This window comes from Chroicocephalus ridibundus, chromosome 11, assembly GCF_963924245.1.
Source record: "Chroicocephalus ridibundus chromosome 11, bChrRid1.1, whole genome shotgun sequence".
Taxonomy (NCBI): domain Eukaryota; kingdom Metazoa; phylum Chordata; class Aves; order Charadriiformes; family Laridae; genus Chroicocephalus; species Chroicocephalus ridibundus.
Window position 1 is genome coordinate 5,219,704 of NC_086294.1, and position 23,928 is coordinate 5,243,631.

Consider the following 23,928-nt stretch of genomic DNA (forward strand, 5'->3'; position numbering starts at 1 on the left):
ATTGTCAGTGCTGTCCTCCATTGTGGACTCTGTTTGCATAGTGTGATATGCAGGATATAAAAGGTGCTTCAGAAGAAATGTTAACATCTTAATGGAGGGATTAAGAGGTCACCACAAGAACATCTAGCCGCATAATACTGGAGTCAGGATGAGGTAGTACTATGCTGTGGTGATGAACATGTTCCAGTGTAACCAATGACACAATATACTGGTGCTTCTGGCAAATTTTTGGGAGTGAAGTAAAGGGAAGAACAGGTAGGAATTGTGGGACAACCTTCAAAGGATGGAGAGGTAGCAGAGCCACCTGGATATATATATTAACAACTCCAAGTTTTCTACATTCTCAAAACAAGATGAAAGCATAAAAATGCCCAGATATGTAAAAGAGACTTGTAGTTTAAATCTACAAATACCATAATGATTGGCACACACAATGACTTTGAAGTATGCTTTTAATTACATTGTTTTCATGTAGTACTGTGTGAAATATTTTGATCTCACATAGGAAGAAGAGTTAGGTCTGTAACAACTGCTTGCACGGTGTGAGAGAGCTTTGCAGTATATTCTGTGCCTCGAAAAAACTGGCATCTTGTTCCCTGTTGTCAACTCAGACACGAAAAGGAAATGTGCAACTGCTGAAAGTTGTGCAAAGAACATGGTAAGAAATCTTCTATCTTTGAAGATCTCCATATGTAAAGTACTCATGCATGTTTTGAACATGACTTGTTTCTTGGGATCCCTGAAGGTATTAAGGTGGAATGAGAGGATGTATGTAGCTGGCTTGGCTTTGGCAACAGTTTTAACAGCACAACACAAATCATAAAGCAAATGCATAAATATGGTAACTTTTTGTCTCTATCAAACTTCAGCACAGTTATAAAACTCTGTCCAACTGCGTTTTGTGATCTGTGTGGTCTGTCTTCTGGCGATTAACATATTGGAAGTGTAAAAGCTAATGTTCCAGAAATTTATCTGTAAAGAATTGTTTTAACTCCTGGTGGGCAAGGCTTGTGTTGTCAGAGATCAGATCATGTTGTTCTAGTAGCAAAGCATGTGTGTTTTTACTATTGGCTGCCTTCTTAAAGGGAGGCTAAATTTCCAGACTAATGTGTCTTCAAAGCAATGAGATTACTGAAGTTCAGTTGCTGGAGGGAGAGGTGTGCTTGAGGAACTATTTGATGTGAAAAGAGGTAGCTTGAAACTAATCAAAAGTTTCAAAAGGGAGAATGGGAAGGAGTGACTGTAGTTCAGAGAGAGAGAGATAGGCTGTAAATTGCACCTTTAAAGAAACTGTGCTGGGATCAGAACTAGACTTATAGAAGAAAACAGATAATGTGCTCCTTAAAACTAAGGAAAATCTGCTTCTGTTTGTAAATACAGTCTTGCTTCACTGTAGTGACCTTGCTGTACTTGTAGCTGCACCATGCAGTACTTCCCAGTGGGTCTGCTCAGTGTACTTGCTGTCAGTATCCATCAGAGACTCCTCATGGAAACCCTGCTGTTGCATGGCATATTCGTCCCAAATACTCCCACTTTCTACTCATTTCTGGAAACGTGTACAACTTCTTGTTGTAGTTGATGATCTATTTCCATATCACTCCTGATAAAGATAATAAATTTTCAATAGCAGTTGTTGCAAATCACGAGAACTCTTTTATATGTGTGGCTTGGAGGAAGCACTGTTAAGCACAGAAGCAGTGTATGACTCCCCCAAGACACGGACACTAAAGATGGAAAGAAGGACCTTGAGAAGAGAGGCTAGAGCCAGTTTCCATTCTGAGATTGGTGGAGCAGGACTGTTGAATGAGCATGGAGGAAAAGACTCTGTACTGGTGAGTTTGTCACTTGCACCTGGATGAAGTTCGTAAGTGCTGGGCAAATCAACTTGTTAGCCAGGGAATTGTGTTCCTGTAAACAGGATGCAGTAGATATATATTTTTGTACCTTGACTTGTTTTCATATTTCTACTTGTTCTCTAATATTGTCTTGATTTTTCTGGGTTTGATTTGGTGCTGTTTCTTGCTTTGACCCTTTTGTGGTTTAATCCCAAGCAGCAGCCAGGACCACACAGCCGTTCACTCACTCCAACCCTGGAATAGGGGAGGAGAATGGAGAAAATAAAAATAAATCAATTGCTCACTACCTGGTGATCAGTTGTCCAGCCTGTGCTGGGCAGTGATTGTGGATTCCTGCCCCTGGCCAAGCCCATTTTTATACTGAGCATGACATCTATGGTATGGAATATTCCTTTGGTCAGCTTGTCCTGTCTGTGCTCCCTCTCAGCTTCTATGGGAAGCTGAAAAAATCCTTGACTTAATGGAAGCGTTACTTAGCAATGACTAAACCAATATGTGTTATCAACATGATTCTCATACTAAATCTAAAACACAGCAATTACTAGGAAAATTAACTCTATCCCAGCTGAAATCAGGACAGCACCTTATTCTTTAGGGCACAAGTTACTTGGATTGCTGTGTATGTTTTCTGTATTGCTACTGCAAGAAGGTAGCCAAGGTTGCCATGTCAGAGCTGCTATTCAGCTAGTGGCCAGCAGAGAGAGAAGCGATAAACTGGGGGGCTTTGGTGTCTAAGTGCATTTGCCTGCACTTTTATATCATGAGCTGAAAGGTAGTCACAAGTGTTTTCAATGGCTTTATTCTAAACAAACACGAGCCGTTAGACTTGCAGATTAGAGCCTAAATGGTACTTAGCAAAAGTGCTTTTGGTGAAGTTCTGCTGTTTTGCCACAGAATAGGTGGAGCTTTACTAACGTGTTCCTGAAGGTTCTGGGGATGACTTTGACAGACAAGATCAGGAGTACAATTTAGCACTCAGATGGCTCTAAGCTGTCCCATGAAATTCTAAGCAGAATTTTCTCTCTGGTGATTAAAAAAGTCTCCCGAGAGTGGGGACTGTGAATGTTGAATTCAGAGAAGTGTCTGCTGCTTTTATCATAACAAGACCTAATCGAACATAGTATTTAAGTCACATAAATGTTTTCTGAGTGGTACTTGAGCTATAGGAAGAGAAACAGACTGTACCAATCCAGGTAGACATATTCTGTGGAATAAATTTGAATGTCCTTTTGATGTAGAGCATAGCCTAGGTCTAGTGGTAAAATGTACTTAAGGTTTTAGTGTTTTATTCAGACAAGCAGGAAGTTTAGCAACTAGAGGAAAAACTGAGAACAGAAAATAGAGAACTGAGTAGAATAATATTGAGTCCTGCTAAGTGGACCTGTTTTTTGTAGGAAAGGTTTGAACTAAGTTTTTGATAAGACCGTTGACAACATTTTGAGAAATAAAGCAGCATCTCTATTAATTCTACATTTGCTTTCATTGATGTAGCCTACTAACTCTTATGTTGGTTACTCTTAACTGTCCTATGCTTTGAAAGTCTTTTCACATTAGCATTTGGGCAGGAGTTCAAAGTCATGTCTCTTTATGGAGTACACTTCTTACAATAGGAATGTACACAATACTAGTACAATAGAACACAGACTTAACAATAAGAACAAAAAATAGCATGCCTGGTTTAAAACCAGAAGTTGATTTTTACAATCCCATTTTCCATGTTTATGTATAGATATGAAATTACGGCTTTAACTTGTTTTCTGGTTCAAGTGTGGTATGCTTGCAACCACACCATACAGCCCATTGGACATTAAACTCATCTGGGCGTTGTGCGCTGGTGTGGTGCTAACACTTGTGTGTGCGCAGGTGACACGCACAGTGCCAAGTCTTAGCCACTCGCTGCCTTTTTCTCTGAGAGAAGCTGAGCTCTGAGTCAAGATCCTTATTTCAGGCTTTGGAAATCTTTTGGCTGCCTTTGAATAAAATGCATAAGTTTGTCAATTCCATGTCACTTTCGGTATTTTATATTCTTCTCAATTGGCTTCTTGCTAGCAAAGATGGGCTTGTGAGCCAATGTCCTATGTCTCAGTAAATGTTCTGTGAAATTAGAGTTTAGAAAGCTCATGGTTTTCTTTGTTCGAATGTGTTTGGGTAATGAGAATGAACTATGTGATGCCATTCATCAGTCTGTATTGGGAAAATCTTGTGAAGCAGAACAGTTGCAGCAGATAAGAAAATAGTTGTGAGTAGATGTAAAATTAGATGTGATTAGATTAGTTGTGAGTAGATGTAAAATTAGAGATAAACTAACTGGCAGTATCAGTTGTGTGGGAAAAATCTTTGGAAATACATCAAGGGTTTGGGTAATGAATGACATTGAGCAAGAGAGGTGGATTTTATGTAGAACTTTCCTTGCCTGGCTTTGGCTTTTAGGGCTGACTGCATGTAGATGATCAGAAGTTCCTATGGAGCATTTCCATCCTAGTTATGTTGGATGGCTGTGGTTGCAACAGTAGAGGCCAGGATTTTAGTCTTAAATGATACATGGTACTCCTTTGAGCTCCACAACTCAAGTATGGAGTGAGGTGGAAACTGACTGCACGTGTTCTGGAGTCTTAAGTATGTTAGCCTGTTTGTGAAGAGAGCTTTGAAACATTGCTCTTTGCAAAATCATCAACAGATAGATGTGAATTTGTTTTAATAGACTGATTTAGACACTAACCTCTATTGCTTTGGAAATTTAAAATAAGTTTAACATTTTTTTAAAACTGCAAAACTAAAATGAAGCAATACTTATATAGTGTTAGAGTGCTGGTTATCAACAGCTTAGAGCTAACCTGTTTTTATAAATGTTCTCAAATAGAAATGTTAAAATGGGAAAGTATTTATATAGGTGATAAAAGAAGTGCTGTTCTGTCATGGAACCTGTTCTTACTATTAAGATGTAAGCTATAAGGCTTCGTGTCTTTCAGAAGTAAGAAATATGTAAGAAATATGTCTGTTCTTTTGACTGGGTGTATAAGTTTTTTATTTCTGCTATTTTCATTGTAAGTGTTTTTTATCCTAACTTTGACTGGCTTGTAATACTGGTTTTTGTTTTCTAATGTTTAGAGATAAACATTAGAATGCTCTGAGATAAAGCATCCATTGACTGTACCATAGAAATGCTGTCAAAGGTGCAGTTACCAGAGTGTCCCACTTCTGGACTGGGGACTCTGCAACACTTACTTTGGCTGCTTAATTTTTAGGTAATCTGTGGAAAGGTAACCTTACCATTTTACTGCATATAATTTGGTGTAAAATTATTTTTATGTGTCTATTACGTGAATTCTACAGAATATATATAGGTATGTATCAAACATTCTATATACAATGTGTTACTTGATTTGTTCAGGCTTTTTTCTAAATGATTTTTTTAGTTGCAATTTTATCTGATGGAAGAATACATTGGTAATCACTGCATTTTTAGATATAGCTTGTATGATTAAAAAAACCTCTTAGCTTGCTGCAAAAAAGAGATTATGCAGGGAAATAGAAAAGTAAATATAAACTTAAAAAGAGATGCGATTAAATCTCTGATTTATGCTTAGTCATTTTTTTAGGAGGAGAACTGCTCATCAGCTTTACTTAGGAATGGATTTACGCTATTAGTAAACTTGTGATGCAGAAGGTCTTCAGTCAGTCTTTAAATAGAAAAGAGGATACAGCTGTTTGGGTTTTTTGGTTTTTTTTTGTTTATTTTTTTCTTATCCTAACTGGGCAGACTCTAAAGCCCAGTTCTTCAGCTTCTTCCTTGTTTGCAGAAGTATCAGAGGGACAGATAAGAACTAATTTTGTCTATGCCACTTATCAGTGACCCACACTTAGCCTGTATGCCCTTTTTAGCTGACAGATTGTGTTAGCACTGAAATTAAAACGGGAGGTACTCGGCTAAAACTGTACAAGCTACATGTAGTTGCAAAATATTTCTGCAGGTGCCTATAGGCAGCGAAATCTTTCCTCTGCCTTTGCCAGCTGAACAATGAGGATAAATGACCTTGTCCTATTAAGTGTTGAACAAATTCTTACAGTTGTGTAGAAAATGTGTGTGGTGTTCAAAGCCAGCAAAGTGCAGAGAAGAGTGTAAAATAGCGGCATCCAGGGGGAGTTGAAGTGGAGAAGGGTAAGTTAATGCCCGTTCCTCAGAGGTGAGTAGGGATATGGAGCCAGGCAATGTAAATGTTCTCGGTCCTTGCTGTTGGAAACCTGTGTATGTTTTTCTTCTGGGCTTTTTAAAATCCAGTTAAGCAAATAATACAAACAATTTTCTTGTACTTGCTTAGGCAGGAAGCCAGCTGTTAAATTTGTCTATATTAACTCTCTGAGAATTTAGAAGAATAAATATTCTATGTACTTTTCATTCTCTTGAAGTACAAAGTATGTTAAGAACTAATTCCCTTTAAGTGTTGTTAGCCTTGCTTTTGTCTACAGATCAACAGTTTCTATTTGAAAAACTGTCTCGTTGCAGGAAAATTAATTTAGCAGCTCAGAGCAAATCAATGATAATGGTAATCTTTGGACAAAAGTGTCTGATTACATGTAATTATTTTGTGTGTAAAGTTGCACAGACTTCTGCTGATTATGGAGAGCAGAAAAAAAGTAAGTATATTTTGCCTAGGCTATTTTTAAAAGCTCTTAGTTCAGTACGTGTTCTTTTCCTGTACAAAGGCTTCTGTCACCTTTTGACTTTATAACAATCTTTCCCAATTAAAGAGGGTAGAGGTATTTATTTGGAAGGTAAATGTGGTGCTGAAGCTGTTTATTTTTGCATGCTCCATACTCCTCTTGAGGACAGGATGTGTTTGTGCCTCCCCTTTGTGTCTAGGAGGGGAATGGGGGGAAAAAAAAAAAAGAAATCTCAGGGTCTGACTCTGGCATCTGGGAAGCTGTCGCAATATTTTAGTCTTAACAGAATTGCTAAAAAGGGGGTGGCTGATCCCATGAAGTGAAACTTGTTACTCTTGCCTGCCTCGTCAAAGGTAGTAACTGCATCTACTTGCTTAACTTCTGTCTCACAGGGAAGCTCTGCAACCTATACATAAAGTTGTCAGAAATTTATAAGCTGCAGAATACAGATACATCAGAAATTCTCTTTCGAATATAAGAAATAACAGAATATACAACAGATAAACTGCATACGCAATAGTTCTTAATTCTCAAGGATTTATTAGGTGAACAGTGAAGTAGTTGAAAGAGTTTGCAAAATAATTCCTGTTAAGCTAAATAAAAGCTGCTTGGTTTAGATATGGGTAATTTCTACAATAAACAGCTGTTTTGCTTCTCAGCAGGAGGTGCTGTCACTTAAATAGTTAAACCTCATGCTTTTATTTTTTTGCCATGGAAGATTGCTCCTGCTGCTTGTTTGGTACATTTTAGGGGTATATCAGTAGTGAGAAAATTGCCAAGTTGTTATTCGATTAGCAGAAATAGCAGAGTGCTCATCAGCTCATTGGTGTCAGTTCTCCTCCATATCCACCAGGAGAGTTGCTGGACATGACTTAACAGCATTCGAGTTTTGAGAAGATTACAAATCCCCTAACAGACAAAATTGAATGCATGGAGAGGATGGAGCGGGTTGTGTGGAGACAAAATGGTGTTGTACTTGATTGTTTTCTAACAGCAGAGCTATATTGTGTGGGGGTATATTTAACCGCTTTAGCTTTGGGGGTTCTTGCCAGAGTTTTAGCTGCTGGTGTACTTAGCTATGCAGAGAAGTCCCATTAAGAAGATTAGGACCTTTCTGTATAACCTCACACAAGCTGAAAGGAAAACCAGCCACTTTAGTTGATTGTATTCAATTTACGTTAGTTGTTACGTTATATGACACCTGAAACATTGCATAAAACCTTCTTGTCCTTGGATAAATGGCTGGAGCATGAAGAACAATTTATAGTATGTAACTGCTTCAGCAAACTTTTACGAATCTATGCATTGCTCGGTCTTTAAATAGCCAATACAAATTTTTGGAAATTAACTATGAGCTATGAGAGAGTACATATGGATTGCAAACTTTCATCTTTCTTTATTCTCTTCCCTTTTTAAAGAGGCATACAACTCCATGAGGATTCTGAATCTTGATGGAATTTTAAAAATGAATGGAAAATTCAGTGTTTGTGACTACGTGCGAACAAATCTTGAAAACATTGTGAAACTTCTGTGTGTGGGTTTTGCCAACTGCAAATCCCCTTCAGCAAGACAGTTGAACTCAACTACCTACAGCTTTACAAACCTATTCAAAGACAGTTGACAGTTAACTGCTGACAGTTAGATCTCACTTGGTCTCTCCTAAACTTTGTAGTATACAGCACATGATGCTTTGGTTTTATTGTCAGGTATTATATACGTTCATAGAAAGGCACTGTCCAAACAGAAAAGATAAATACTGATTAATTAAAATGAACACAAGTGAACGGTCTTGCCTCTGTACTAGAGACATGGCAGAACTGGAAGAAGAATCATAGAATCATAGAATCATAGGGTTGGAAGGGACCTCTGGAGATCATCTAGTCCCACCCCCTGCCAGAGCAGGGTCACCTAGAGCAGGTTACACAGGAATACGTCCAGGTGGGTTTTGAATGTCTCCAGAGTTGGAGACTCCACCACCTCTCTGGGCAGCCTGTTCCAGTGCTCTGCCACCCTCAGGGTAAAGAAGTTCCTCCTCATGTTGAGATGGAACTTCCTATGTTCAAGTTTGTGCCCATTGCCTCTTGTCCTGTCCCCGGGCACCACTGAAAAGAGCCTGGCCCCATCCTCCTGACACCCACCCTTTAAGTATTTATAAGCGTTGATAAGGTCCCCCCTCATCCGTCTTTTTTCCAGACTGAAGAGACCCAAATCCCTCAGCCTTTCCTCATAAGAGAGGTGTTCCAGTCCCCTAATCATCTTTGTAGCCCTCCGCTGCACCCTTTCCAGCAGTTCCCCGTCCCTCTTGAACCGGGGAGCCCAGAACTGGACACAGTACTCCAGGTGCGGCCTCACCAAGGCAGAGTAGAGGGGGAGGATGACCTCCCTCGACCTGCTGGCCACGCTCTTCTTGATGCACCCCAGGATGCCATTGGCCTTCTTGGCCACGAGGGCACATTGCCGACTCATGGTCATCCTGTTGTCCACCAGGACTCCCAGGTCTCCTTCAGCCGAGCTGCTCTCCAGCAGGTCAGCACCCAACCTGTACTGGTGCATGGGGTTGTTCCTCCCCAGGTGCAGCACCCTACACTTGCCCTTGTTGAACTTCATAAGGTTTCTCTCTGCCCAGATCTCCAACCTGTCCAGGTCTCTCTGGATGGGTTTCTCTTCTGGATGGAAGAGTTTGTCTCCCCTGCAGAGTTTTGAGTCTGCTCTTCAAGACTCTGCTTATTTGCAATGATTGTCATAGGAACTGCTTCTGACATGTCTTTGTCAACCAATTTTAATAATAAAAAGCAGAGTAAGACAATATTTGAAACACATGATGTTACAAATTTTCTTTAAAGAAATAGCAGTAGAGTCCTTAACTTTTAACTGCTTATGAAATTTAAGAGTGACGTATTGTTTTGTGGTGTTCTGTGAAGGAAAAATCGTTATTCACTTTTGGGCTTTCTAATGTTAATATGTAATAACAGCTACTGAAGAAAAATGGTCCTTCAGTGTTTTATGAACAGCTGTTGGGATTGTCTTGGCATTGCCATGGCTTGCTTGCGGCCTCGATCTCTTTGATTTTCTTTGCTGATGCATTGTTAGGATGTCACCTCAGATGAGCTGTGATTGTATTTGCATGTTTTCTTAGTCTGAATTATTGGAGGTTAAATGATTGCATTGGCATCAAAATTTGCATACAGTTAGTAAAGCTGACATACTCCTGTTAATGGAAAAAGAGCTATATTTAAAAACAAAAAAACCCCACCAAACCCACAAACAGACAAGGGATCTTTATGTTACACTTACAGTAATAATATTATATTTGTAGTTAGGCTAATCAGTTTTATTTGTAGTACACTTTTAAGGGAAATGCTCAAGTTGAGAAGTAAGAGGCTAGAAGGAATCCCAGAGACTATATGAAGGCACCACAGAGGCTGTACATAATATTGATGTATAGTTTCATAACATGTAGGAAACATGGCATTTCACTCAGTGTTGTAAAATCAGCGGTATAATGCGTTTCACTCATTGTAGCATGACAAATGAAATAACTGTCTGACAAGATCTGCTTCTTGGTAGCTCTGCAGAGATGAAGTAAAGTCTTAATTCAAGGACATGTAAGAATAATACTTTAAAAAAATACCTGGAGATGAGAATTAATTGTACTAAAAGAACTTCAGATGTTTACTTTTTAAAGGAATATTTGCTGTGTATAGTTCAATAAGTTAATGTTTTCCATATTCTGTGTTCAAAAAAAGAAAAGCAGAATGTGTGTTCTTAAGCTGTTTCTTGACAAGGGCTAGTCCCGTTTCTGTCATTAACGAAGGATAATGTCTGGAGTGGCAAATGTCCAGAAAAAGCAATCCACTATAAAGGCATATTTAGAGAATTTGAGCTGTGGTTAAAATATCAATATTAGCTTAAGAAAGTATTTGGCAGAGAGAGAGTCCAAAACACAACTGGTTGCCTTACATTGCGTGTGTGTGTTTAGGCGCTTTTCACCGGTCATCACAAAGTCACTTTTAAGCATATGGATGTATCTTAATCTCTTCAGTCTGTGAGTTCTCTGTGCAGCTCTAAAGAAGAGGTTTCTCAACAATTATTTTTGCAAAGCCCTAGTGTTTGCTGTCCAGTTCAAATGAAGAGTTTTGTACTGCTGGTGTAATTATTTTGTAGGAGAAGCCCGGTTAGGGAGGAGGAAGCTGACTTCCATGCATTTAACAGTACGTGGTTTACCAGTTCCTTCCTGTAATAAGAAATCATTCTGAACAAGCTCTATCACTAGTGGTACACCATTTCACATTCTGACCATTGGCGGCTTTCTCTAACACTCCTCTCCAAAGATTTTTGTGTTTCCTGTAAATTCAAGGCTGATATCTCTGCATGATGTGTTGCTTAATTTCTGGAAGAATTCCTTCCCTTTTATTAATATGGTTGTGTAACCAGTTTCAAGCTATCGACACTCCTTCATGCCCTTCCCCCATGTAGATATTTAAAAATAAAAGTGAACTCAGTCTTGAAGCTTTAAGAACCTTTGTGGGTTATTCAAAATATATGAATATATATGGGGCCCGAGTATTGGTCAGATAGGAAACGTAATTTCAAGTGACTCCTTTGGCAATATCATTCTGGGGGGGGACAGTACTCTTCTTGATCCAGCTAAGTCATGTTCACTGTCAGCATTGCTCATTTTCTGTAGATGTATTTTCAATTATTTTAATATTTTAGCCAGGTTTTACCTTAGTTACTCGGCTACAAGAGTGTTTATGCATCTTCCATTACTATAGAGTTGAAGTAATTACTTTGTGTTTTGCAATCAAAACATTTTCGGTCTTGTGCAGAAACTGACTGTTCTGACACATCCTTTGGTATTTTCTAATTAGAATATCATGAAATACAGACAGTTTCTCATGTAAATAGTTTATATAGTCTGTTACAGGCAATGTAATAGTAATTGGAAATGTGCTTTAACGGCACAGGATGCATGAATGTCATGTGTCCCTTCTCACATTGTAATTCTCAGGAGTTGATTCTGTGGTGAAAAGTCAAGAAAGGTTAATCTTTTCTTAAATGAGATTAAGACTAGGCAGCTACATGATTCAGATTCTGAATATAATTAGATATAAATGCAGGATTACTTGCTTTGACTGTAATGAAGAATAAGAATTTTTTTTGAAGTAGAATCAATGCAAATTTTGGAATATATTCTGATGCAGAAATGCTTTGAGTAAAGTTAAAAACAGGTAGATGCTAATTTGATCATATTTTGAAATAATCAGCCAAATTTTCACTTTTGTAGGGGTGGATCTTGAAGCTTGGGTTGTGGTTTGTTGGTTTCTTCTCTGAATCCTTACTTGAGGGTTTCTTTCTTGAGTAAGGATTTTGGATATTGATGAGTTTCAAGATCAGTGGTACTTAGTGCATCTCTTGTGAACATAAGGATGCTTATAAAAGTATTTCCTATTGATCACAGGTATCGATATGAAATACTTCGGAGTTAAATGTTAAAAAACGTTAAATGTTAAAAAAGTTCAGTTCTTGAGTGCCTTGGAGGAAAGGATGCTTTAATAATGCAAGAAGGGGGTTATTTGGAACAATATCAAGACCAGCAGATTTCTCTTGTACTTTCCACCTCCATATAGAGGAATACCCATATCTCTTCTCAGTGTAGAAGGTTTTGCGTAACCCAATTAAATGATTAATTTATTAAATTAAGGATTTTATTTGCCTTTTTTCATGTAGTGTTACCTTTCTTTAGGTGATCCTATTAAGTTGATACACATTATTCTGTTGTTGACTTGATTATTTTGTGATAAATGGCTCAGGCATTTTCTAGATTCATCCTTCACAAAGTATTTTGAAAGATTTGGTATTCATAATAAACATTCCATCTCAGAAACTGATAATAAAGGTCTGTTATAAGTAGGAATTAAAAATGTCAATTTGTTTGAACAGCTTGTGTTGTTTTAGTACAAATTGTTTGGTGAGTACACAAGGCTCCAGTTCCATCTGAATAGCACTAAATTATGCTGAACTAATTATATTCTTGCTTTTTGTAACCTGACATTTAATTACAGAAATTAAATTCTATGTGCACACCTCACCCCATGACTGCATGACATGTAACTCTTTCCTCTAGCTATTTTTCACCTGCTTTATCTTCCTGTCAACTTCTCATTTGCAATAAAAATGTATTTCAATGACAGCTTTTACCTGAGATGTTGCCTTCAAGTTGCAGATGATAAGCAATGCAGACAATTTACATAGATGCCTTTTTTTTTTGTTTTTAAAAATGTATGTATCAGTCTTAACTGATAGTTGAATACTTTTCAATAAATTATGATTTGACCTTTCTTGTTCTCCATGGAAACCATCCTTTTATTAATGCTACTGTTCTCCAGCAGCAATTATGAAGTTATCTGATTCAATAAGCAGATAATAAAAAATAATTCCACACAAACGCTCGTCTCACCCCTGCCCCAAGAATATAATTTATATTTTCTGTTCTAAATTGTATTTTTCAGGTTTGAAAACTTGGATGATGCATTAGATTAAATGGTAAATATATCAGCTGAAACCTTTACCTAGAACATGAACTGGTGTGATGGAGTGGAGCAGTCAGCTAGCAAAGGATGGCTCTGACTGTAAAACTTTGTCACTTTGGCATCCAAACATGAGAGACAATGCATTGTATTGCATAAAGGACTAGCGTCAGCTGCTCACAATGAAAGCTGTAAGGCACGGTTCTTTTTGACTGGGCACTGGTAGCTCTAGAGCTGCTTGTTGGGTCTTGCCCTTGCCTTGGGTTCAGGTGTGAACAGTGTCTGCAAGCGGCAGCTACAGGATGAATGCTCCTGGGCATCCCTCAAGTAGAATTAAGCCAGGGCACAACTGTATAAAATGCACATGCAAAACATTGGTTTGATGATGGTTTTTTTTTTTTCCTTAAGGCTAAAATAGATGGTACTGCTGAGAAAGCTTTCATTTTCTCAAGCACCTTTCTCTCCGTGGGTTGCTGCCATGCTCCTGGGGCTCAGTGTCTGTGCAGAGAGCTCGGCTTGCCTGGAACTGCAGCGGGGTACAGGCAGGGGCACTGCTGAAAGGCAAATCTAAAAGTGGGCAGGAATTATTTCATAGTACCTTTTCCTAAAGACTCAAAATATTTTTCAAGCCAAAACATATCTCAGCATAGGAAAAAAAACCCAGTCAATTTACAAAGCTTAAGCCATAACACATTTAAGTATGCTAAGATATAACCAGATAATCCGAAGACAAGTTTAAGCATTTTAAAACATTATGTGTCATGTACAGTTTTAAACTGCTAATCTCTGGGCTGAAAAACCTCTCAGGAAATTGAAACTCTTAATCTTTGATTCGTTGCATTTTCCTTTGCAATATTAAATTACAGATTAAATACTCTATCTAGAACAAAGCTGTAAAGTGTATCTGGAGATGTGTGGCACATGATGATGTGCTCTGTTCCTACCTGGAGTCACTTTACAATATGGTGATAATCTTGTCAAATAAGTTTTTCCTGACCTCACTGATTAGATATCTTGCCTTTGTTTTTCTGGGTGATCTTTTGTGGGCTTTTGGAGATGTCTCAGATGCTTTTATGGTCTTACTGTCATGTGTAATCATGCAAAAAAGATGATTTGGTTTTGTGTGATTGTAAAACTATTAGAGGATAAATTTTAGTATTTCTTGTTTGATACTGATGCTTAAAAAGCTACTGATATTCTCTAGCGTTGCGCTAGAATTGAAGTTGCGGGTGACACAATTACAATATACAAGAGGATGTATATTGGTGTTTCTCCAGGTTAGCATGGTATGGACAACTTGCTTTTCCAGCATAACTCTCCCTTCCTTAATGGCGACGTATAAGCTAACATATGAAGTCTGACCTCCAAGTGCCATGCAAGCTAGATTAAACAAGTGTCCGATTTTCACTGGTTCTGTTACTCTGCCATTGAAAGAGTATATTTTTCTCCTTTGTTGTGATCATTTTGGATTAGTATCATAACTAAACCTGACGTTCAGAGAAAATAGCCCAGCTTCAGGTTTCTGCTCTTTGAGGCTATAGGGAGGCAAACAGATTTTTCCCAAGTGCTAGTCATTTCAGAGTGGAAAAACATGAATGAGGATTGAGCTGTTGGTCTGATCAGCCAGCCTGTTAGTTTGTAAATGAAGAAGTAATAAAATTGTCACAGGATGGTGAGATTTATTTGGTTGTCAGTCAACACATCAATGCATGTTTAGTTAACAGATGCTGTCCCTTACAGCTGCTGCTGCAGGGCGTCAGCAGTTGGTTGCGAAGCAATGAGAACAGTACCTGCCATTTGGAGAAAAGCTGAAGCATTTTAGTCCCTTTTAAGTGTTCTTTTATTTTAGAGAAAAGCTTTTGATACGTGACCTCTTCTATTCAAAATTGTTCTAATTATGGTTGTTCTGAGGCAAAACACCAGAAGATTTCTCTTTTAAATGCTGTTGTAGAATTAACAGCTTTTCCTATTTGTCTGTGGACTTCGAAGAAAATGAAGTATTCTGTGACCTAATATAGTATATTGCCAATTGAAAAAAATAAAAATCTGTATCATGTTGCTGAGTACCTTGGCCAAACATAGTTTTAAAAGACTGGGCCATATTATGTCAAGATGCTGCTCTTTGGAACATATACAATAATTGGGTGCTTGTCAAGCCTTTTATTTTTGTAGATTCAAGATCTTTTACATTTTGGAAGGGCTTTTGCACCTCTCATAAGCGAGAAGCCCGGAAAGCACTAGTGTCAAAAGTCTGTTGTCATTAGGCTTTAGCAAGTTAGAGAAGAACCTGAAACACAGAGTGACAGAAAAAACAGAGCAAAGTAATTATGCTCATGGTGAGTTTAACTTGTAATGTGCATTTAATTTGTAATGTTGCACACCTCAACATGATGCACAGTGGTATTTTTTCCCTGCTGTGTTGCTGTCTTCCATTTTTACCATTGTCTTGACATAGGTGTAAAAGACCATGAGGCCTTTTTGTACTTTGCTGATTGGATTGAAGTTCATTTGACAGTAACTTGTTGTGCAACATAAAATTTGCAGCACAAAACGTCAAGAGGTCCTTGTGGTACTGGCGTGTGAGTGAGATGTGGAAGGGCAGTGATGTTGAAATAGATGTGTTTGCCTTCTGTATTGAGCATGCTGAGAAAGGCAGCTGTAGCAAGAGCAGCAGTTTGCGGAGGGGAGCCTTGACTGCGGCTCACTCCCCAGCAGAATGATGTGATGATTACAGCTAGCTGGTTGGAGAGTGGAACACTGGTATGGCTCTGTAGGTGTATCTAGTGAAATTGTGGAAAAAGTTGAAAAGGGAAGATGGTGATGTATGTTCCTGAAGAGCTGGATTATAAATTGAACTATAACTTCTGAGAAGGTACGAGTTTGGCTATTGATGAATTTGTGAAGTCAGTAAGGTGCTTGCAGGCATGAAACCTGGCTTCACAGCTCCGTTTCTTTTAGGTGTTACAAGGTCCTGTTTACTGGGGCTGCTGAAAGGCCATAGAACAAAAATGTGCTAAGACCAAGGAAAAACAGTGTATATTTAGGTGATATTTTACAGGCAGGTCTGAATTTGAGCTGCCTGTGGTCTGCAGATGGGTTGTGGATTGTCCTGAGCTGTACAACTTTTGTAATGGACTTCTTGTGTAAAAATTGACAATTAGTAGCTGTCGTCGCATCTACAGATATCACACACATGTGCCTTTATAGTGTTCTCTACTAGTACTATGTACTAGCTGATTAATCCCTCTTATGGCAACAAACTAACATATTTAAGCTGAAGCTTAGTGTCTTTTGTGATCATATTGCTAGGAAGACCTTAGTGATGCTGTCTTCAGTTTATTTTCTTCTTATATGTGACTTTCAGTATGCTGGTTGCTTGGTGATCCAAGTATGGACTATCTCTTTAAATCAAAGAAACTGGTAATTAACGAGAGAAATACTGACTAGCAGAGAAGTAGCATAAGTTTAACAAACTTCATTAAAAGAAAAAATAAACCCAAGCCCTACAACATTTCAAAATCAATAGTATGGTATAACTGTAATCAAATTCAGCATCTGTGGTGTTCTTTTTCTGTTGTGCGGTCTACCTTTTAATAAGAGACTTTTCCTTTTTTTGGTGGCTCCAATTAGAAGGTTTTGTTGTGCTAAAGAGTAGTTACGGGGAATTTAGATGACTAGAGCTTTTCAGTTCAAGTTACAAAACATACAAGACTGTTCAATAATTACATTTCCTGGAGCTGCTGCCTGCAGTTGATGAAGAGGTTGATATAGAGTGGGAAGGATTCTTGCAAACCAGTATCTCGAAAACGTGGCAATTCAGTGCCTTATATTGAGAGAGGACTAGCAGAGAATTAAGTCTATTTTAGACATACGATGATTATGCTTTGTTGTTTCTAAGGAAAAAGTATCCATACAGTTACAAAATCTGACTCTTGACTTGAAAGAATCATAACCTTCCTATGTTAGAAACTTCAATATTACAAAAATGAAAGAAAGATGCTAAAAACTTCTTGTAAAGATGCTGTGCTACTCAAGAGATAATGATGTAATGACATTGTTGACAAAATACAGAAGGGTTTCTATGCTTAGTATAAGTAGGACATTCCTTTTGTGTACAGAATATCTGAGTTCTGAAGTTAATATGGATGGAAGGTTCTGCTGGAAAGCCTTATTTTAAACATTTCCAGCAATTCGAGAAGCTACATTTTTTATTTTTTTATTTTGTTTGTGACAACTTGTTTAAGGAATTAGATGCTGCTTTGGCAGTGATGCTTCCTTAATTTAAAAACAAAAGCAGGTTATTTAGATATGTTGAAGTTGATAGAAATCTTAGTGCAATTCCAACAGTAGTTAAAAATTCCAAATATAGCTAATTTGGCCAAAAGAAAACAAATGTTCTTTGTCTTTCATCAGTAGGATTTTAAGGAAGTATTTATACGTGTTATTATACTATCAAGAATCTGTAGGTTAAGCATTTTAGCAATAGAGCCTGGCTTGGTGCTTAAATTTAGAAGTGCATGATATTATGTAGTAGTAGGCATAAATACCAAATCGAACTCGAGTGGCAGGTGAGAGCAGGGCATAGGCAGGGATTAAATAAACAGAGTTCTTAAGTCTAGAGAGAAAAATTGGTCAGAAAAGGTGAAGGATGCCTAGGTAAAAGTTAAGTGGTGACAGAAATGACAAAGTGTGCATGAACAAAGAAGTTACAAAAGCCATTGTTAAAAGAGCTCTTGCTAGAGCTGAGTATCTGCTTGCTTTTTAAATTAGTTTAGAGATTTGCGATGTAATATGTTATCGAGCTTTTTCGTTAGGGAATAATTTTTGTGAACCAAATAATGTTTATTTTTGTCATTTGGGTTTGTAAACTACATGTGAATACACATCAGGTTGGTTCAGAAAATAAATACACTGTAGGGCTCTGTATTGTGTTTCTTGCCACTGCTTCAAAAAGTTTACCACTTTTTCTTTAGATCACTGAGACTAATTCGATTTGATATCTTTCAAATATCCAATTCCCGAAGTATTTTTATTAAATGCAACTTTTTCTTTTGTTCTTATACACTTGTGTGGCTCCTTAAGCTTCAGAGATCTAGGAATACTACATTGAATGAGAAAAAGTAAGTTTAAATGCTATGGAGAAATGTTAGCTACAAAACCACACGGTGATACTCTGTGCTCGAGTAGTTTTTACTTAGGGTGGTTAAGATTACGCTATATAAAAGTGTCAGGGTTTTAGCCTGCAGATGTTTGAAGTATTTGATAACTGAAGGGAGCAGTGGCCAAATCTGGGAACAGGATTCAGAGGACATCTTTATGTGATGACAGCAGCTCGTAAAGAAAAGAGTACACATTTCAGGCTGACTTCTAAAAGCTAAGATGATGCGAAGAGATGCAAAATGTGACACAATAGGTCTAATCTAGTTCTGTGAGAATGATCATCCCCCAAGAGAAGACCGTTCAGTGTCTGTGAATGCTTTGTAGTTTTATGGTGCCTGAGACCCTGAGGTGCTATTTAACCATCTTTATTTCAATTTATGTATATGCCATGCTGTTACCATTCACCCAAATCGTGCTTAACTGAACTCCAAGCTGCTTCAGCTAAAAGTTTTATTGATTGTGGGAAGTAAGTTGTATGCCACAGGTAGAGAACAGTGCAGCACCAGGTTGCAAGGTCTTAGAGACTTGCACAAAAAGTGCTGTATTGCCCTTGAACTTAGTTATGTCTTCAGTTACAGAAAGCTAGAATGAAGAGTATTATTTTACAGGCAGGAAAAATTAATCCAAAATAACGCCCACTCTCTTTATGGGAGTAAGTTTATTCTGATCATTTGAGGGGAAAAAAACCCCCATTGTCACACATGTGATCTCAACGCAGGGATCTGCACCTTCTACTACCCTGTCACTAGATGTGCCTAATCTGTAATAATGAGTAAGACATTAGGAAAAATTAGGAAGAAATGAAAAACTGAAATAATTAAATTAAACTAAATTATTAAAAACTAATAAACTAAGAAATTAAAAAATAGATGGATCTAATTAGGGCTCAAGAGGAGGAAGAAGGTATCACACTTCTCTTCCAGATGACCAACTGAGGCCTTAGAGCATGATGCTTGATTTCAGCTGTTCTGTGAGTGTAGGCAAGCCTTGACAATTAATTGTAATGTTGACCGTTTAACTATATCATACTTCCCTAAAGGGCTATTGTATGTTAAATAATTTTCTGTGGGTGCTACAAACAGATTTGTATTCCTATATAAAGTTCTGTAGCAGTCTTTTAGTATAAAAGAAGATTATTTACATTTTTCTCTTTTTGATCAAATGAAGGATTAACACTGAGTCCTTGGCTGCTTCATGTGGTTGCAGAAATCAGTGATGTAAGGAAGCCCTCTTTGGTGTAACCTGTTTATATGAACACATCTCAAAACTGCCTTTTCTTCTTGAAAAAGGAGGTCTTTATATTGAAATAGTTAACTTCAGATAGCAGTCCCACTGCAAATGTAAAGAAAATAATAATAAAAAAGTAATCCAGTTTCTGCATTAAGTTCTTTCATGCTTTTAAGAGGCTCTCCCTGCTAGAAATATTGGTGTGCTGATATATACTCTAAGGAAGCCTGCTGTAGGCTTGCACCTTAAACGATGAACGTTAAATTCCATTATAACGTCTAAGGTCAGGAGGGTTTTCTCATGTGGTCTCTGTTTACTCTGGATGCTCCTTTGAGGCTGTTGAGTGTGAGGTGGTGGAAGAAAACGTACAAATCTAAATTACATGTTGTAGGGCGACAAATAGCGTGCTACAGGAAAATTCCTTAGATAAATGTTCTCTGGCATGAATTTAACTGTGACATTTTTGGGGAATATTTTATCCTTTGAAGCAGTATGCTTCATTTTCTTTTTTCTTCTTTTTCTTTTATGTGCTATATACCAGTCATCAGATTGTATTCTAGACTCTGGTTTTACTTTCATTACATGGCAACATGCTTTCTCCATTTATCTTGCTAAGCACTGTTCCAGACTGTGAAGAAAGGTTGCTCATGCAAAAACTATGCTGAAGTGCAAATCTGGACATATTCAGAAAGCTGCTGGATTCATTTTGCTCAAGCTTTCAATTGATTTTAAGGTATGAAAACCTGGGCTGTTGTCCAACTGGCCAGACCTATTACACCATCTGCTTTTGCAGATACTACACCTTTCTTTGGATCTGCTAGAGATATATTTAAGGTATTCACAGAGCCTACGGTGATAGGCACCGTTTCAGATGTCATTCAGTGGGAAAGATGACTTTAGTCTAGTTGGATCCGGTGAGGTGAGATGTGGCTGAGCTTTTTCATAAAGCCAATCCCCAAGGAAAAGGGTGTTTAATTCCTCATTAGGATAAATGTGTCGTTAACACAGAGACCTAAGTAAAAAAATGAATTTAAATGTTTCTGTCACATTACACGAACTGATGCTGTTTAACAGAAAACAAGCAATGTTTACTAATGAATACGTAAGAATAAAATGTTTTATGATAAAAGCCAGGAAGCTAGCCTCAGATTGATAGTCAGTTCTTCATTTGGGCTCTTAGGGGGAAAAATTTCAGCTCTGGTTTTGGGAATGTACATTTCTTTCTGTTGGGCTTCCCACCTTAAAGGTTTAAATATGGTGGCCCTAAGAGGATCCGACTTTGGATCTGTGCTCATAGGTCTGTATGATATGTGTGATTCGACAAGATAGTTATGGTGAATATCATTCTCCCTTGTTTCTTTTCACTTGCCTCACAATCTCTGCACCAAAATGGTGTCTCCTGGCAAATATTTTTACACTTCAAGGAGAGAACATTTAGACTGATTTCTCTGTATATGGATGTACAGAGAAAACTACCTTCAAAACATAGCTCTGGTTTATTTGTGTGCAAAATCCTTGTGGAAACAGACTGTGCGCAGCCCAGATGGGAAATGCGTGTGCCATAGAAGGGAAGGTCAGAGATTAGATCTGTGAGATTTTAAGTCACTGAATGAGCAGCAGGAGAAAGAGGACCAATTTCCTGCAGGTTTATTTGGTGACTCATCGACTTGTGTCTAAGGATGCAGTTTCTTGAGATGTTGGCTCGAGAGCAAGAAAGCTGCTTGCGTACATCATCACCCTTCCTCTTGATTGCTCGTTTCTGCTAGGTTGGAGCTCTCCTGATTTTGTTGATAGATTTGATTGTGGGCCTTACTGAAGTAATCTGCCCTATTGATAGTCTTTTATTGGTTCTGGAAAATGGATTTTCCTGTCAATCTGACTATATGAAGTAAAGCTGAATCCCACCCCGTGCAGTCATCCTGACACAGCTGAGGCAGTGTTAAACTGTGGTGCACGGGCAGGCAAAGGCATTAGTGTTTCTTGAGCTGAACTGCAATATTTACAGGAGTACCTGATGAATTGCAATGGGAAACTGACTTAATGTTCTCTTAATAAAAGAATAATGAACCCACACTTGATCTGGTTTACAGCACAGTGTCAGAAATGGCTGTGCTGGTAGAAGTGCAGGGCATTATACCATGCTCCAAGGGCTGAAACAAAGAGCAGACGACGACAATGACAAAGTCCAGCAGAATTTGCCTTGTGCAATGGTAACAATCTGTCTTGATTTGTTTGAAGAGAGTGACTTGGATAGATGAAGCCCTTTGTGGCATGAGAAACCTGTCCATCTGTGAGAGCAGGTGAGCGTGGTATAGGGAGACCAGCTCCCAGGTGCAGCAAGACAGGACAGCAAAAAGGCAAGACCCGCAGCCTCTCAAAACAGCTACTTGCAGTAATTCTTGCCAATTGAAAAAAAATATACTTTAAGGAATGAAATCATACAGAACTTCTACAATATGTTTATGAAAAGCCTGAACATATTGTCTGTTGGAATTAATATGTAATGAAATACCAGATTATTCTTTTCTCTAAAGCTTTTAAACTGCTTGTTTTAAATTGAAAGAAACTGGAAATACAGACTTTAAGATGCACGGAGGCAAAAGTGCTGTTAGATAGCCTTCACTGAAGGATTGGTCCTAAGCCAGTGTGAAGAAACCACTTCATCAGTGAAATCTTTTGTTTAAAAAGAGTAATATGTGGATGACTGTGTAGAAACAAACACGATACATGTGCGTTTAAGAGACAGTTGCAAAAGGATATGTGGTTTATCAGGTAACCCAAATCACATATTCTCTTGAGTTGAGTTTGTGCCATCTAAGTAGCAGCCAGTATTAAAAAAAGACTTATCTGGAGGAGCCCAAGGTGGCCAATGCTTTGTTAGCTTTCAGACTTGAACCCCAAATGAGTAAATTAGTTGGCTTGTGCATCTGTAACACCAGCATGCGTTTTTGTATGGATGCAATCAAGTTTGATTTGCCGTCTTCCTTCAGTGCACACAGACGCCTTTGAAAAAGGGGAGTCATCGCATCAGACCGTGCACATACACATCTGAATCACTCTTTTTTTTTGAGGGAAGGGAACATTTAGCAAAATGCTCAGACTACAAATAGTTTGGAAAATGACTGCTGTGAATGGATAGACAATAATTGTGATAGACCACTTTTGTCAGATTTGGCGAAATGAAATACTCTATGAAATGGGCTTTATTTCAACACCATATTTTTGCTTCAGAAAGGAATGTTGATGGACACTTCAGTATTGCCACTTGCCCATGTTTTGACATTCTTATCAGCTATGTGCTATTTGGAGGGTTGTTTGCTTTCAAATGGTGTTGCTTTTTGAAGTTTTTCTTCATTTAAATATACTAGTATTTTAAAATATTGGTTTATAGGGATTTTGGAGGATCTCAAAATACACAGGTTTCACTTATGTTTAAACAGAAGTTCCTTTCAATATATTTAAGTAATTTTCTAAATGGAATGTCTTTCTGCCACAAAATTTTACTATGTATCTTCCCCTGTATAATATAGCTAGCCATGACGCTTTTCCTGTGTGAGTGACAATAGCATACTGCATGTGGATTTGGGTAAAATGTAATGTTCCAGGATTGGAATTCCTCTCTTTGAGATGCATTTTATTTGTGCGTATTTATTCCTTTCCAGCTAAACCTCTATAAACCTTTTAACAGTTAATGATTTCTAAAAAGAAGTTCCTTTAGCACTATACGTCTGAAATCATCATGTTTTAACATCTACGAAAGCTTAAAAAATACTTTTTAAAGTAGGAAGACATTAGAACTTCTGGGGGAGTGATTGATTAATTAGGAGCATCCATTGTTTTTCACATGTGCAGTTTTCTTTGAATTTGAGTCAGTTCTCTCAACTTTGGGAAAAGCAGGTCTGTTAAATGAGTTTCAGAAACTGATTCCAGGCCTGATTTCTTCAAGCAGGGGATCGGTATGGGAGGAATGCAGTTATCCTGCATTCTGTGGCCTGGAAGCCTCATGAGGATTATGCAGTCAGAGGATGGTTTTGGTTTTTGTTTTTGTTTTTTTTTTTTAAATGTTTGTGCACTTCTCATTTGGCTTGATGATTAATATTGGGAAAAGTTATTTACTTGCAGATACTAATTTATTCTGCTTTGGCACAATGGTGGTGTTAGTTGATGCCTGATGTTTGTGGCTTGCTAAGTTAATGACATGTTTGTGTAAATTCTCATAGCCTTAAACTTCTCAAAGACTTGTCTTGCTCATCCGAAGCTATGATGAGGAACAAAATCTCACTAGAACAACCAAAACCTAAGGGGAATCTCTAGGAACTGTAGTTTATTTGCAAAAGGGGAAAGTAAAACATTACTCAGGTTGTGCTATTGTATTTTGCAAAGATTACTTATCAAAGAAAGGAAGATGAGTTTTATGTGTGTGTGAGATTTGAGTCTGAAGAAAAGCTCCCAAAAATACTACACTGCACGCTAAGGCAGTCTTGTTTTAATTT

General features: G+C 37.9%; 1 protein-coding gene across 4 annotated transcripts in view; it reads left to right on the forward strand.

The window, feature by feature from the left end:
* SLIT3 (slit guidance ligand 3) overlaps positions 1–23,928 on the forward strand; it is a 521,231-nt gene that overhangs the window by 75,171 nt on the left and 422,132 nt on the right. The window contains exon 1 of one of the 4 annotated variants that reach the window (XM_063348621.1): positions 5,856–6,040. The exons of the other annotated variants lie outside the window; for them this stretch is intronic. Coding sequence (XP_063204691.1) covers positions 6,024–6,040 — 17 coding nt within the window. The 5' untranslated portion in view covers positions 5,856–6,023. Of the gene's footprint in view, positions 1–5,855; positions 6,041–23,928 lie in introns of those variants that run through there. 4 annotated transcript variants of the gene reach the window in all.